This window comes from Nannospalax galili, unplaced genomic scaffold (assembly GCF_000622305.1).
Source record: "Nannospalax galili isolate Female #2095 unplaced genomic scaffold, S.galili_v1.0 scaffold363, whole genome shotgun sequence".
NCBI classification, from domain to species: domain Eukaryota; kingdom Metazoa; phylum Chordata; class Mammalia; order Rodentia; family Spalacidae; genus Nannospalax; species Nannospalax galili.
The window spans coordinates 3,348,364-3,362,542 of NW_008351176.1; the positions used below are offsets into that span (position 1 = coordinate 3,348,364).

General features: G+C 50.2%; 1 protein-coding gene across 3 annotated transcripts in view; it reads left to right on the forward strand.

Moving 5' to 3' along the window:
• Asic2 (acid sensing ion channel subunit 2) overlaps positions 1-14,179 on the forward strand; it is a 1,226,389-nt gene that overhangs the window by 936,534 nt on the left and 275,676 nt on the right. Inside the window, exon 1 of one of the 3 annotated variants that reach the window (XM_008848162.3) lies at positions 4,464-6,246. The exons of 1 other annotated variant lie outside the window; for it this stretch is intronic. In XM_008848162.3, the coding sequence (XP_008846384.1) occupies positions 5,548-6,246 (699 nt within the window). In that variant the 5' untranslated portion in view covers positions 4,464-5,547. Of the gene's footprint in view, positions 1-4,463; positions 6,247-14,179 lie in introns of those variants that run through there. One more of the 3 variants, XM_029553589.1, reaches the window with a different exon arrangement.

A 14,179-nucleotide genomic window follows, 5' to 3' on the forward strand; every position in this document is an offset into this window, starting at 1 on the left:
AAACCAAATCAAAACCAAAACCAAAGTATGGGAGCAAAGAGCTTTTAACTTTAGCAGTGGTCACATGTCAGGATGTGACCTGTCTGTGAGAAGACCCTCCTGCCACTGACATGACATCCCACAGAATGCCAGGTGCCAGGTGTGAAGTGGCAGACCCTAGAGAGGTAAGAAAGCAAAGGGGACATTTCTTCAAAGTTTATTATTGGGACGTCCCAGTGCTGAATTTTAATTTCTTGATGGAGAGGTTGAGGGGGTCAGCTTGTGCACAAGCTCATGTATTTGTTTGGCTGACCAAGGAAATGAATCAGAAAGGAAAAACTGAGCTATACAAGCCATGTTGGAGGGCACAGGATGGAGATCAACTGCCTGAATGTAAATCTTGCTTAGCAGTCATGTGGCTTTGAAGGAGAAACTTAACCTCTCTGTGGTCAAGGATTTTTCTTTTTGAAATTGAAAAAAAAAATAGCATTTTCTAATTAGTGTTAGCAATCCTAGAAGGATTATTTTGAGGATTAAACATTTAGAGCATTTATAATACTTATTTTAGTGTAAAACATTTATAACAGTCCCTAGGACTTAGGAAGGCTCATGATGATGATGATGAAGAAGGGGAGGAGGAGGAGGAAGAAGACAAGGAAGATTTCAGTGTTCCTAAACCATATTACAATTCTACCTGAATAAAGAAATAGCCTGACTCTTACTTTAGGTTTATGGACAAGAGTGGACCTGAACTCTGAGAACCACCCGTTCCTTTTGATGTCTCTCAGAACTGTGCTCCTGAGATAGGACTCACTCACACTTTAATTCAAATCATCTCTTCAGCAACAATTTGGGAAGTAGAAGCTAGGATCCCACACTTATCTGAGAATCTTGTCCTTTGATCCTTAGGCTGAAAATCACACACACAATATCAAACAGACTTCTAAACTCTTCTCCCTATTTTCCGTGAGAAAGACAAAGCTTGATGCTTCCAGTGCTTTGATACTCTAATTTAAGTACACCCACACTCATTCACTGTCTGTGGTAGAGGGGAAGGTGAGGTCAAGAGGGATCAAGGTCACATGCCCAGGTCACAAGAGGAGAACATGGCTCAGTGACCTTGTTTACGTTATAAAGAGCAGCCTCTTGGTGCAAGGTTAGATAAAAGTCTAGATTCTGTCCATATTTTAAGTCATTCCTACCGATATTGATGATGATGATGATGATGATACCTATCTTAATACTTCTAAAAGAGTCATGGTAAAAGGGGGGAAACTTGGGCTTTGGAAATACTTAGAACTGAATTAAAGCTTTGCACTCTGTCTTTGATTCAACAACAGCAAAGAAGACCAAAATTCCTTCCCCACAGGGTTAGAGTAGGAAAATAGGTAAAATATGTGTTTTGTTCTATGTCTGGCATATAGCACTTGTTCTGGAACTATCCATTCCTTTCACTTCTTCCTCTGCATCACAATGTTTCATCAATGTGTTTGGGACACTTAGCTAAGAGGTAGGGATGCAAATATGAATGAGATGGAGTTCCTGTCTTCAAAAGCCTCACAGTCCGCAAGAAAGTCTTGGACACACAATGACACTAGATCGTAACAAGAACTGTCACTGGGGTATCAATATAAAGTGTAAGTGTGTTGGGATCATGAGACAGAAAGATCAATCCTCAACAGAGAGAATCAAGGAACTACCCCTAGGAGGCAATGGTTGCATTGGAATTTGGAGAGAATTTTGCTGGGCTGATCAAAGTATCAAAGAGTGTGGGGCATTTCAGTCAGTCTAGGGGACATGCTGTGTTTGTGGTCATCAAGAGGGCCACCGGGCTTTGCTTGGAATAATTTTCTCTGCTTTGTGTGCTGAGACCCCTGGAGGCCTAAGCACAGTGTCACCCCTCTTCCCCCTCCCTGAATGAGCTGTCCCTCTGAAGAATGCACTGGGAAACCAGGAGAAAGGTGACACTCGGTCAGTCCACAGTGGCTTGTATGCATCTCAAGAAGAAACCACCAGGAAAGAAGGGCCAGGAATAGCAGGACCAATGTGAAATACGAAATGCTTTAAAGGCTTTTGATAAAACAGAGCTCCATGGCACTCCAGAGTGAGCTGGAAGATATCACATACTTGGCTTGGCTTTTTCTGCAATAGCTACATCTAGGTCACTAGCCCCCACCATCTTGGCTAGAGGAGGTCCCTGCATTCCCAGGACAAAGCCCTGGATCCAGGCTGGGAGTACCGAAGTGGGAGGCTTTGTCAGGAGTACCTCAGGACTTCCTTCCAAAGTCAGCCAAAGCCGAACCTCAGCACTGCCCAGCTGCAACAGCTCTTCTCCAGACACACCAGAAGGGTCTCCAAGTGTGTGTGGCTGTGTGCTTGAGTTTAGGTGTGGATGCATATGTATAGCATGTGTCTGTTGTATGTATTCACATATATATGTATATATACATATATACATGCTTGTGAATGCGTGAGTTGTATATAGTATATGGTAGTATATGTTTGTATACCATACATGTGTGTACACATAATGTACAATGTGTGTTGTATACCACATATGTGTATACACAGTGTAAATGGGTGTTGTATGTGCAGTAATGTATGGTATGTATGTATGTGTGAATACTGCACATGGGTTGTATGTCACATGTATGTGCAGCTGTATAAATCATGTGGGACAAGTGGTATGCTTATAGTGTGTGCCTACATACGTGTACATGTATGTTGTGTGCATATGTAAGATATGTGTGTATGTGTGTGGATGAGCAGAAAATGAGGGGCTCAGAGGTCTTCTTCTCAGAACCCAGATCCAAGGAGTTGCTCCATGAAAAAGAAGCCCTCCAGGACAGTGAAAGAAATTCCAGCCTAACACTGTTTCCCTCCTGGTCAGAAACCTGCTGCCCATTTTGCAGACCTGGCTGAACCACTCCTTAGTCATCATCAAAAAGTTTGAGAATTCCTCTCCACACCCAAGTCTTCCCTCCCCAATCTCCTGTCCCTGAAATCTAGTCCTCCACCAGCTTGGATGTCTGTCCTCTCATGGTCAGGATCCTTCTCCACTATTTCACCCATCACATCTGTTATCTAAGAAATGTCTGGAAACTCTTTAACGCCATAGGTAAGAAAGCTCAGAAGGTTACCTGTCCCCAAGAGGTTTAGAAGGTATGTGGAGAGTCCTTGGGTGTATCCTGCATGCCAGGCAGCCATGGGAACAAGATCCCAGCCCTTCCCTCAAATTCTTGACTCAGAGATGAAAACTTCAAGGCCTCATAGAACAGTAGAAAAGGCCAGGGCTTTGAGAATTTGGGTGCTCAGTTCAGCTAGCCATGTCCCAGCTGTGTGACCTTGGGCAAGCCCTTGGCCTCCCTAACCACATTTAGGAAATGGTGCCAGCTGCACCTACTTCTCTCTCATTCAGTATCCCAAGAAAGTTAAGATGGAATATTAAAAAGGCCAAATCAAAAACTCAAAAATGTCCAGGGGCTAGTGGAAGACTTGAGCTCATCATGAGGGAGGGTGACATCTTCCCAACCCATGTAATTGGCTAGAATAATACCTTCTGTCCAGAGAAGTCACACCCTTCTCAACTCCTCCAGGAAGAGCTAGGGTTTACATGACTGAATTCCTCCAGAAAATGGGCTGGAGCACTTCATAAGTTCTTAGAAGCAGAGGGAGGGTTGTCCCACTGAACCCACCCTGCCAGAAACCCAGGAGCTCCTCCCAGCAACTGAGCACACATAGTCCTTTCTAAACACTCATCCAGGCACAAATCAGAAATTTACACTCACCACCAAGGGTACACATACACAGAACATACATCCCACCACTAAGGGCACACATACACAGAACATACATCCCACCACTAAGGGCACACATACACAGGACATGCATCCCATCTTGGGCACTACGATACGCACAACATACATCTCAGCAGCCTCAGTACATCACCCACAGGCAGTTTCACATTCACGAGTTTGGCAGAAATGCCCATTCACATACACATAGTTCACATCCTACACAATCCTCGGGTGACACCGCACCCACACTTGCTCAAAAGCCCACGCTGCACAGCCCGATCTCTCCAGCCCAACTCACATGCCCAGGCGTCCTCACATTTCTCTGCACATTGCCGCCTATAAACACAATGTTTCTAGAACTCTCCATCTCTTTCGCAAGTCTGTACAACCCGCCACGTCTGTGCTGTGCCTCTCCTCCCGCCCGACCAACTCCATCTGAGGCCTCCCGCTCGGTGTGCAGCGGCCACAGTGGCCAGGAATTAAAATGCAGCGAGGAGGAGCCGGGCGCGTCAGCATCGCGTCTCCAGGAGCGCACAGCACTCGCCGCGGTCGCCGCCGCCCCGCCCGCCCGGAGTCGCCGGGCCAGCGAGCTCAGGAGCAGGTGCTCCGAGCCTAGCCGCGCTAGCGTCGCGCGGCCGCTGCCCAAGTTCGCCCGGGGCTGGAGGAGGGCCGGGCCACCGGGAGGCCAGAGCTACCCACGCCGCCGTCCCTGCCACCGCCACCGTGGACTTGGAGTCTCGAGAGACTGGCGCACAGTGCGAGCAGCGAGCTGGGATCAGCAGAGTCCGGATCAGCCCCGGGAGGTGTTGCTGGGGCTCCGCAGTTCCCAGCTCTCGGCGCCGCCGGGGCAGTGAGAAGAGGCAGGGAACAGCAAATCCGGGCTCTTCTGGAAAGGATTTTGGCCAAGGGGAGAAGCGACAGTTCCTTGGGACCAGCGATCTTGAAGGAACCTGGCAGCGAGCAGCTTCCCGCAGGACGCCCTGAGAAGAAGCCCCCCGGCCCCAGGCGACAGTGGACACCCAGCCGGACTGGAGCGCAGGACTTGAGGAAGCCTCGGAGTGTCTCCGCGGATCGCAGCCTGGGCAGCCGTGAGAAGGAGGGGTCCTGGAGGGAAGGGAAGGAGGAAGCCGCGTCTGGGTGACCACTCACCCCAGTACACACCCACCCCTACCCCACCCTCGGAGCCAGGAGCCTCCGAGCGCCTCTGGGGGCGCTCGTTCCTTGGCGCCTTCCCTTCTGTGTCCCAGCACCGCGGGGCTACCTGCCAGACTGGTGGGGTCCCCCGGGTTGTCCAAACCAGGCATGGTGGACCAGTGGCCCCTCTCTCAGGAGCAGCGTAAAAGCTGGGGTTAGGCGAGACAGGGGGGGCTCAGCGCAGGGTCTCCGGTGGTCCAGGACGAGAGGAGGCAGGCGGGCGCAGCGCCCAGGGACTGGACCAGAGCCTCTCAGTGAGGCTCCTCCGGAGGTAGTGCCCGGTGACCAGCATCCTCCTGGAAGACTCGGGGCGGGTAGAGCCTGGGCAGCGCTCGGAAGAGGCCAGAGCCAGCGGCGGGCCGAGGCGGCGCTCAGTCCCGGGCGGGAGCCCGCGGAGGCGGTGGCGGCGGCGACGACGCCAGGAGGGTATGCCGCGCCACCGGAGCTCCTTTCGGGCGCACGCTTCCCTGGCGCCGGCTGCTCTCGGCTGCTGCTGCTCCCTCTGCTGCTGCGGACTCCCATGGCGGCTCCGCCCGGCTGGGGCCGCCGCCGCTGTCGCCAGCCGCGGGCTGAATGAATGAGCCGGAGCAGCGGAGCCCGGCTGCCCGCGGCCGCGCTCACCGGCCCGGGACGCTTCCGTATGGCCCGAGAGCAGCCGGCGCCCGCGGCAGTGGCGGCGGCCGGGCAGTGCCGGAGTGGCGATCGCGCGCTGCAGGGCCCGGGGGTCGCCCGCAGGGGGCGGCCGTCGCTGAGCCGCGCTAAGCTGCACGGGTTGCGGCACATGTGCGCGGGGCGCACGGCGGCGGGAGGCTCTTTCCAGCGGCGGGCGCTGTGGGGGCTGGCCTTCTGTACGTCCCTCGGCTTGCTGCTGTCCTGGTCCTCGAATCGCCTGCTCTACTGGCTCAGCTTCCCGTCCCACACGCGGGTGCATCGCGAGTGGAGCCGCCAGCTGCCGTTCCCCGCCGTCACCGTGTGCAACAACAACCCGCTGCGCTTCCCGCGCCTCTCCAAAGGGGACCTCTACTACGCCGGCCACTGGCTGGGGCTGCTGCTGCCCAACCGCACCGCGCGTCCTCTGGTCAGTGAGCTGTTGCGGGGCGACGAGCCGCGCCGCCAGTGGTTCCGCAAGCTGGCCGACTTCCGCCTCTTCCTGCCGCCGCGCCACTTCGAGGGCATCAGCGCCGCCTTCATGGACCGCCTGGGCCACCAGCTGGAGGACATGTTGCTGTCCTGCAAGTACCGGGGCGAGCTCTGTGGCCCGCACAACTTCTCCTCGGTGAGTTGCCCTCCGCGCGAACCCGCCCGGTCGGACCCGGCACTTCCCCAGAGTCCTAAGGCTCCCAGTTGGGACCCCTGGGGACCTGGACACCAGGCCCCATGGATGTCACCACTCCCTGGCTACATGTCACTGTTCCCCATGCCAAGGCAGAACCCACTTTTGAGTCCCTTGAATCTTCAAATCGTGGGAACTTGGGTTTAGCTGTAGGAAGAGGCACCTTAGGGCAGCGGGGTTCTCCCAGCACCCTTCCTTCCCTGTCAGCTCGCAAATTCCTCATTCTGTTACTGAGGACCCATCTCTGAGTACTTGTTCCACTCCCTCTGACCTCGCCCCAGGTCCGTGAGTCTCGGAACTGCCGCTCTGTGTCTGGGCTGTAAAACTGTCTTAAAGGGGTCTTGTTGTTTTGGGGGGAAACCACTTAGAATCCCTTCAAGGCTGTAGAGTTTTCTAAGTGAGGTTAAGATCCTGAGCAACTTATGGTTTCAGAGTTTCAAAACAGAATCTAGGAGGAAACTCCAAGTACATTAACCAGCACCGAAGCTGTGGACTGTTTGAGGAAAGCGATGGTGGTGCCCCTTCTGCTAGTTTGTTAAAGCACTCCATAAGCTGGGCCTTTCCCTTGCCTGCTTCCTGTATAGTGTGAATATGGGTCTCCCTGGCTGGAAGAATACCTTGCCTGCCCCTGGCAAATCGTTGGGGCAGTGACTTGAATACAAACAGCCGGAATCTGGAGAAACAGGGCTCAAGATTTGTAAGCCATTCACTCTGCTGGATCCCCCATGCTGTGGGTCCCGATATCACAGCTGTCAGGCAGAAGGTATCTGCCTGGTACAGTCTGTCTTGGAGAAACTCTCCTGCCAGGCCCCAGCATGGCACAAGCCTGTCCAGCTGTTCCTGTGTAAATGCCGCTCAGGGGGGCTCCAGGTTTCCCACCAGTGCAGAGAAGGTTGGCATGTATTCCTGGGTAGTAGTCTGATAGATTTCACCAGCCCTGATCCACCACTCCTGTTGGCTTAGTCTCTGGCAAAGCTTTTCCTGGGTGGCAGAGTTGCCACAGTTCCAACAGGTGTTCACATGATGCTGGTCAGGCCAGGTCTCTGATTGGCTGTTTGGGTTATTCTTTGTCTGGGATGCCACCGCACCTTCAGTTTTAACACTACTGGCTTTGCTTTCAGCCTGTGTATACCGTAGCCCCAAATTGTCCCTCCTTTATGCCTTCTTAGTTTTCTGGACTTTTCAGCCAGCCTCTAGAGTGTTTCTTTACCTGGGGCTTCCTACCTTAGTAAGTGGGGAATGCTTTTAACACATGTTCTCAGAGGCTTCTTCCAGAACCTCAGGCATAATCCATAAAGGCCAAAGAATGGGAGCTGCAGCCCTTGTCAGCTGTTCTTGGTTAACCATGGGTGAGCAGCCTCTAGAGTTAGCCTCAAGTTCAAGGTTACATCTAAGTATCAGCTGCAAGTTGCAGGACACAGCCTATCTAATGCAATTCTTATTGAATGTTTGCTTTACAAAGTTTGTGGAACCGCCTTCTGACAGCCAAGATTCACTTCTTATATTAACTCCCCTGAATTAGAAATGAGTTTTATTCCCATTTTAAAAATGAGCAGTCTCATATTCAGAGTCAGCAGGTTCAAAGTCTGACTTTGCATCCCACCAAATGCTTTACACAGAAACATGGAATCCCTCTCTGACTTTTGGCTTAGCTTCTATCAGAGAAGCCCTGGGTAAGACTCTCATCTCCTACCTATCTTGCCCCTCCCCCAAGTCCCAGGTCTCCTAGGAACCAGGAGAAAGGAAAGTGGAGCTCCCAGATGCTCTAAGTGAACAGAGCCTAGCCCACCTTCGCCGAGAACACAATACCTTTGGCATCCACCTGGCTTCGATCTCCGTGGCAGGCAGGGCCATACCCCTGTGTGTCAGGACTAAGAAGCTGAAGACAAAAGGGTCATTCCCACAGAAGCACACCCTTCTCTTAATTTCCTGCACCCTGTTTCTCTGACTCTGTGGAGTTTGCCAGCCACACCCACCAAAACAAAAGTACAGCCTCCATCCCCAAAGGTTTGAGTCCCTGTAACTCAGTGACCCCTAGTAGATTTAGACCGTGCTCTTTCCAGTAACAAGGCACACTGTAGGTTTCTCCAAGGGTCTTTCCATCTTTAGAAGTCAGAAGTTGCTTCAGAGGTGTCCCTGATACCCAACAGACCCCTCAGGACTTTCCTCTAACTGTCCTGCTCTATCTCAAGCCTTTGCTGTCCTTGATGGAGTGGCCTTATACTGCAGAAGGTGAGAACAGGAACTCTCAAGTGGTACTATGGTGTGTGTGTGTGTGTGTGTTTATGTAAAGCTTGGAGGTTTCTTTTGCTCTGGAGCCATTCTTAGCCACTCCTCATCCCCACCATAGATCACCAAAAAGCACCTGGTGCCTGCTCCTATTTCTCCCTCTACTGCCTTGTGCACATCACTGTACCTGTTGAGATGTGCTTGCCTCCTCCTTCAGACCAGGGCAGGAATCACGGTTAATTTCCCTGCTGTCTCCAGGACCCAGCACAGAGCCTGATACATAATAGGTGCCCAGGAGAGGCCTGGGAAATGAGTACCTTCACCAGGGACCTCTGGTATCTTTTATCACCCACAGCAAAACTTGGTTGAATTCCACTAGGGAATGCAGTGCACTGCATTTCCAGTAACAACCCATCAGCCTGTGGGGTGGGGAGCAGGCTACTAAGCACTCACGGTGATTCCCAAATTGGAAGAAGATAGAGCAACAGGTGAAGGATGAGGTTTCAGGGACGACCTTCAGGGAGTATGCCAACTGTCTCCTAGGTAGTCCTGTGGCATGCAAATAAACACCAAAGGGAGAGAAGGCAGCCTGTTGGAGTCATTCTCCAGGCCCATTCTGGGCATGCTCGCTTGTGGCTCTGGGTTTGTTACAGCTGAGCAAGGCTTCATTGCTCAGCAATCGGGCAGAGCAGCTCCTGTGTCTAAAGGTTCTTGTTGTTTCCTTGGCATCAACTGTGAACCTCAGCTCTGCACACTCTGGCTCTTCTGAAGCTCCTGGCAGTGGGGGAAAGTAGTCTGGGCAGGAAGCAAAGCTGTGAAGCAAAGCTATCAAGGCCCTGGGGGCTTCAAAAGGAGAACCGAAAGGCTGGGAAGAAGGACCTAGAGAGGCCAATCCAGGGCAGGATCTACTGCAAGAACAAAGGGCTATAACCTGCTCTAGGAGACAGCCTGCTCCAGGAGGACGTGTCAGGCAGACCTTGGCTTGGGCTTTGGGTCTGCCTCTTCCTAGCAGCGTGCCAGGAACAGTTACTTTGCCTTCTGAGCCTCTAGTAAATAAGTCTTCCTTTTGAGAGCCGTGAAGAAGATAGCTGGGCACAGTGACTGGCACGTGCCTACACAACATCAGTATTCAGAAGCCATTGCCATAAAATGGAGAAAATGCTGGTCACAGTGTCTTGGCATCTGGTGGTAGCAGGTATTAATTATTATCAACATGATCCTCTTAGTTTACCATGCTCGCCTAAGATGAGGAGTGGATATGCTCATTCCTAGTTCAGTCATTGAATCAATTAGGATCAATTATGTGTCAACTCTGTGCTAAGCTCTGTGCTAGCTTCTGGGGGTCTGAAATAAAATAAATTTTCATGCATGTCCTTCAGGAACTTGTAGAGATGTATGAACCAAAGCCTAGAGCACACAGGTGCCGTGTTGGCTCAGGAATACCCAGACTAATTTGGGAGCTTCCAATGGCTTCTTGGAGGAGGGGACATCTGAGCTGAATCTTGAAGACTTAGTAGGAGTTCCAAGGAAGAACAAAAGACAAAAGGGACAGCATAATCAGTGAGACAACACAGAAGGAGCACGAAGCAGGGAGATTGGACAGGTGTCTTCTGGACCCTGGACTAGCTCAAAATAGCTGGAAGGAGGGGAGGCTGAAAGGTTTCCAGGCAATGGTGTGATGGGTACCTGGGGGCCCAACTAAAGTTTTGAATTTTGCAGCAAAAACTCTGATGTGGCTCACTTCTCGCTGTTAGGCTGCAGGAAGAAGACTCCATCTGTGTCCCAACGGCCAGCCTCCACCCTTGTTCCCAACCCCAGGAGGAGTTACTCCCACCTGCACCCCTCTCCTTTTTAACCTTCTCTCTGCAGGAGTTAACCTTGAGTTCAGATTTGGACCATTCATATACACTGAAATCCAAGGGAACAGCATTTAGTTTTATCACAGTTTACCATATCAAGCAAGCCGGCTGCTGTGAGCCAGCAATAGAAAACAAGAAATGATCTCAGTAACATATTGTTTAAAATCAGCAAATTCTGTTGAAATGGTGCTAGGCCCGGCTGGCTGTGAGGATGGATAGCTTTAGAGAGTCAAGAAAAAATACTTTTGCCTTTAGAGAGAGGGGAATAAATGAGCTTCTACATGTAAAGTGCTTAGACCAGTTGCTGGCACCAAGAAAGCATTCAATAAATGGAAGCCGTTTCCATTTTTATTACTTGCAAGAGCATTTTGAGTGAAGGACAAAGGCGAACAGCATCAGTAGCTGCCATGTGCCAGACCGTGGCTGGTATGGTATGTTTTGGGTCATCTTCATAATAACCCTGAACAGTTGTGTGATAATCCATGTTCTACAGATGGAGGAAGTGCCGCAACGAGAGGCTGTGTAATGTGCCTAAAGTTGCAGAGCTAGCAGGGAGCAGGGGCAGGGCCAGGGTCAAATCCACGTTGCCATGACTGCAGGAACACGCTTTCTTTCTGCAGTTGGATGTGGAAGGAGCAGCATTAGGGGGACTCACAGGTTGTCCCATCGGAAGTCCAGTCCAGCCTCAACTCTGCCCTGGCCAGCTGCATGCCTTTGGCCTCAGGACCCTCCTCTGCAATAAGAGGGCATGAGCCAAATGGCTAATGGGACTTAGCAGCAGAGTTCTCCATTCAAGTGGGCACTCAGGGGAAAAGAGGGCTTAAATACTGCAGATGGCTAGAGCTTCTCAGCCAGCCATTTCTCTTCTTTGCAGAGCTGAAGCAGTGATTAAGGGGGAAATGTACACGTTATTGAAGTGCTGGAGACAGGATGGTGATTAAATAGACATTTATACAAGGAACATGAAAAGACCTCTACCAGTTATTTGACTTCAGGGAAATTAGTTTAGGGAATCAAACGTAAACTCTGCTCAGGTCTGCAGATATCCAAATTGACCAACGTCAGGCTAATTTTGATAGTGGCTATTTGAGGGCCATCGTGGCTGGTCATGAAGGCATCAATCAGATGTCTGTCCAGTTGAGGACTGGGACATCAACCAGACCATTCGCTTTGTGCATCGGTTGCTTTGACCCTGGTGATTGGCTTGGGTCAACTACTTAGATTCAGTCGACCAGTATTCATTAAGTGCTTACTGTGTGCCAGTCACTTATTCACCAAGATAATCATAAATCCAATTTGTTTCTGGCAAAGAGGTCTTCAAAGATCAAGGTGCTTCATCAACATGGCTGGCTCTAAAGGAACTGCTTCTCATACAAGGAGTGGGGCTGGGATTTGTGTGGGCCCCTGTTCCATAAGCCATATTCACCTTTATCAGAATCAAATGAATATTGTGGAACTCATTTCATGGATCAGGAAACTGAGGCTCAAGGGACATACAAGGCCACACAGCAGGAGGTAGCCCAATCAGTTTTTAACCAGAGATTGGCCCAGGTCCAAAGCTACTGGCTCTCAGATGCTGTTGAGAACAAACCTTTCTGGAAAGGTTTATCCCCCAGTCCCCCAAGCTGTCATTGGAAGCTTCTGGTGCTGGTTGGTGTAAACCCCAGGAGTCAGCCTGGATTTCACAACCTGTGTTCCAAGAGGGATAGAGTTCTAAAGAGAGGATCCAGCGTCAACTTGCCATCCTCCCTCCCTGAAAGCTGCGCGCAGCAGCTCCGAAGGGAATCAGCCCAAGAATTGGGAGAAAGTTTTCATGGTGCCCCAGTCTGAACTAAATGATGGCTTTCATTCTTTCAAGGGTACTGATAACTTGAAGACCTGGATGTTACCAAATTGAGATCCTGCTCAGGCCTGTGCTAGCAAATAGATGACTCACCCATAACTGGAACATGAATTGTTGGTGAAACAAACAGAGGCTCTGAACATACTGAGGAAGTTGATTCTCCTGAGCATGTCAAATGTCTCCCTTGACACCCTTGTTTATACTATTAATTTGCTTAGTAAATTATTTCCTCAGATTCCACACACATTTATTGAGCACCTGCTCTCTGGCCAGCACTTTTGCTTTCATTATTTTGTTTTAGCCTGACAATGGACCAGACAAGAAAATGTCCCTGTCTCTCTGGTACAGATAGGGAACCTGCAGCACAGGGTAGGTCGGTACCTCATCCAAGATCATGGAGAGAAGTGCTGACTTTCTGGTTCCAAAGTCATCGTTCTTGGACAAAATAAATAATAAATAAATAATAAATAATAAATAAATAAATAAATAAATAAGTTTTAGCCTGACAATGGACCAGACAAGAAAATGTCCCTGTCTCTCTGGTACAGATAGGGAACCTGCAGCACAGGGTAGGTCGGTACCTCATCCAAGATCATGGAGAGAAGTGCTGACTTTCTGGTTCCAAAGTCATCGTTCTTGGACAAAATAAATAATAAATAAATAATAAATAATAAATAAATAAATAAATAAATAAATAAAAGGAAGCCCTAACACATCATACACAAAGTTATCATTGTGTTAGTGGGGCGGGGGTGCTATTGCTCTCTTATTGACACCAAGGAGGTATAAATCCTGCATCATACCACAGGGAAATAGAATGGGTGGAACTTGAAAGCATTTTTCCTAAGGTACTATATAGTTCTAAGAATAACTACCCCAGTCCCGGCCAGGTTAGATCCACCCTCCACCCCCAGGCTGATCTATCCTGGTATACACTATGTGATCAGGGATGTCTGGGAACCTCTCTCAGGGGATATGCTTCCCAAACCTTGGAATGCTGAGGTTCCTAGGCCTTCCTTACATGCATGCTTATTCAGCAGGTAAAGGGCAGGGCCTGGCCTGTCTTTCTTTCAAGCTCCCAGTGATGCAGACACTGCTGGTCCATGAACCACTTTTTGAGAGGCAAGGCTGTGGGCTCCTTGAAGTTCCTGGAAGCTAAGAAGGAGGCAACCACGTAGCTCTGTCAGGTCTGATTCCCTGGCTCAGTAAGAGTGTGTGGGACAAGCATCTTAGTGTGAAGAGGTCTTGCGGACGGTCTGGGAAGTGCTGGGCTCCCTGGGAACTAAGCAGCAGCTGGTCAGCAGCAGCATAGCTATAGTAAAACAGGATCCATGAAGGGCCATGGGCCCAGCCAGGGCATCAATGGAACCACTGTTCAAAGGCACCAGCTTTGCTGTAGCAGAGGCTGCCCCTGAAACAATGCTGCTTCAGCTGCTGTACCTGCTACTGGGTTCCCTGGGGGAGACCAGCACTCCTGCCCAGGCTCCTTTCTTCCCTCCACTCTAGGATCCAGGTTCCAGAGAATGCAAGGTTTAAAGGATCTGAGTAATAGCCCCCAGAAGTTGTCCATGTCCCCCTCCCTAGCACCTGTGATTGTATTACCTTTACACAGATAATAAAATTAAGGGTTTGAACATGAGGTCATCCTGGATTTTACATATATGGGTGGGTCCAATGTAATCATATGTAAGTAAAAAAATGGAAGGCTAGCCTGTAATCCAAGCTATCTGGGAGGCGGAGGCAGGAGGATTATAAACTTGAGACTTGTTAGGGCTAGGGAGTGAGTTCAAGTCCCACCTGGGCAATTTAGTGAAAGTATGCCTCAAAATAAAATGAAAAAAAAGAGGACTGGAGATACTGCATATGTGAGGCTCTAGATTTACTCCCCAGCACTGAGGAAGGGAGGGAGGGAGGGAGGGAGGGAGAGAGAGAGAGAGAGAGAGAG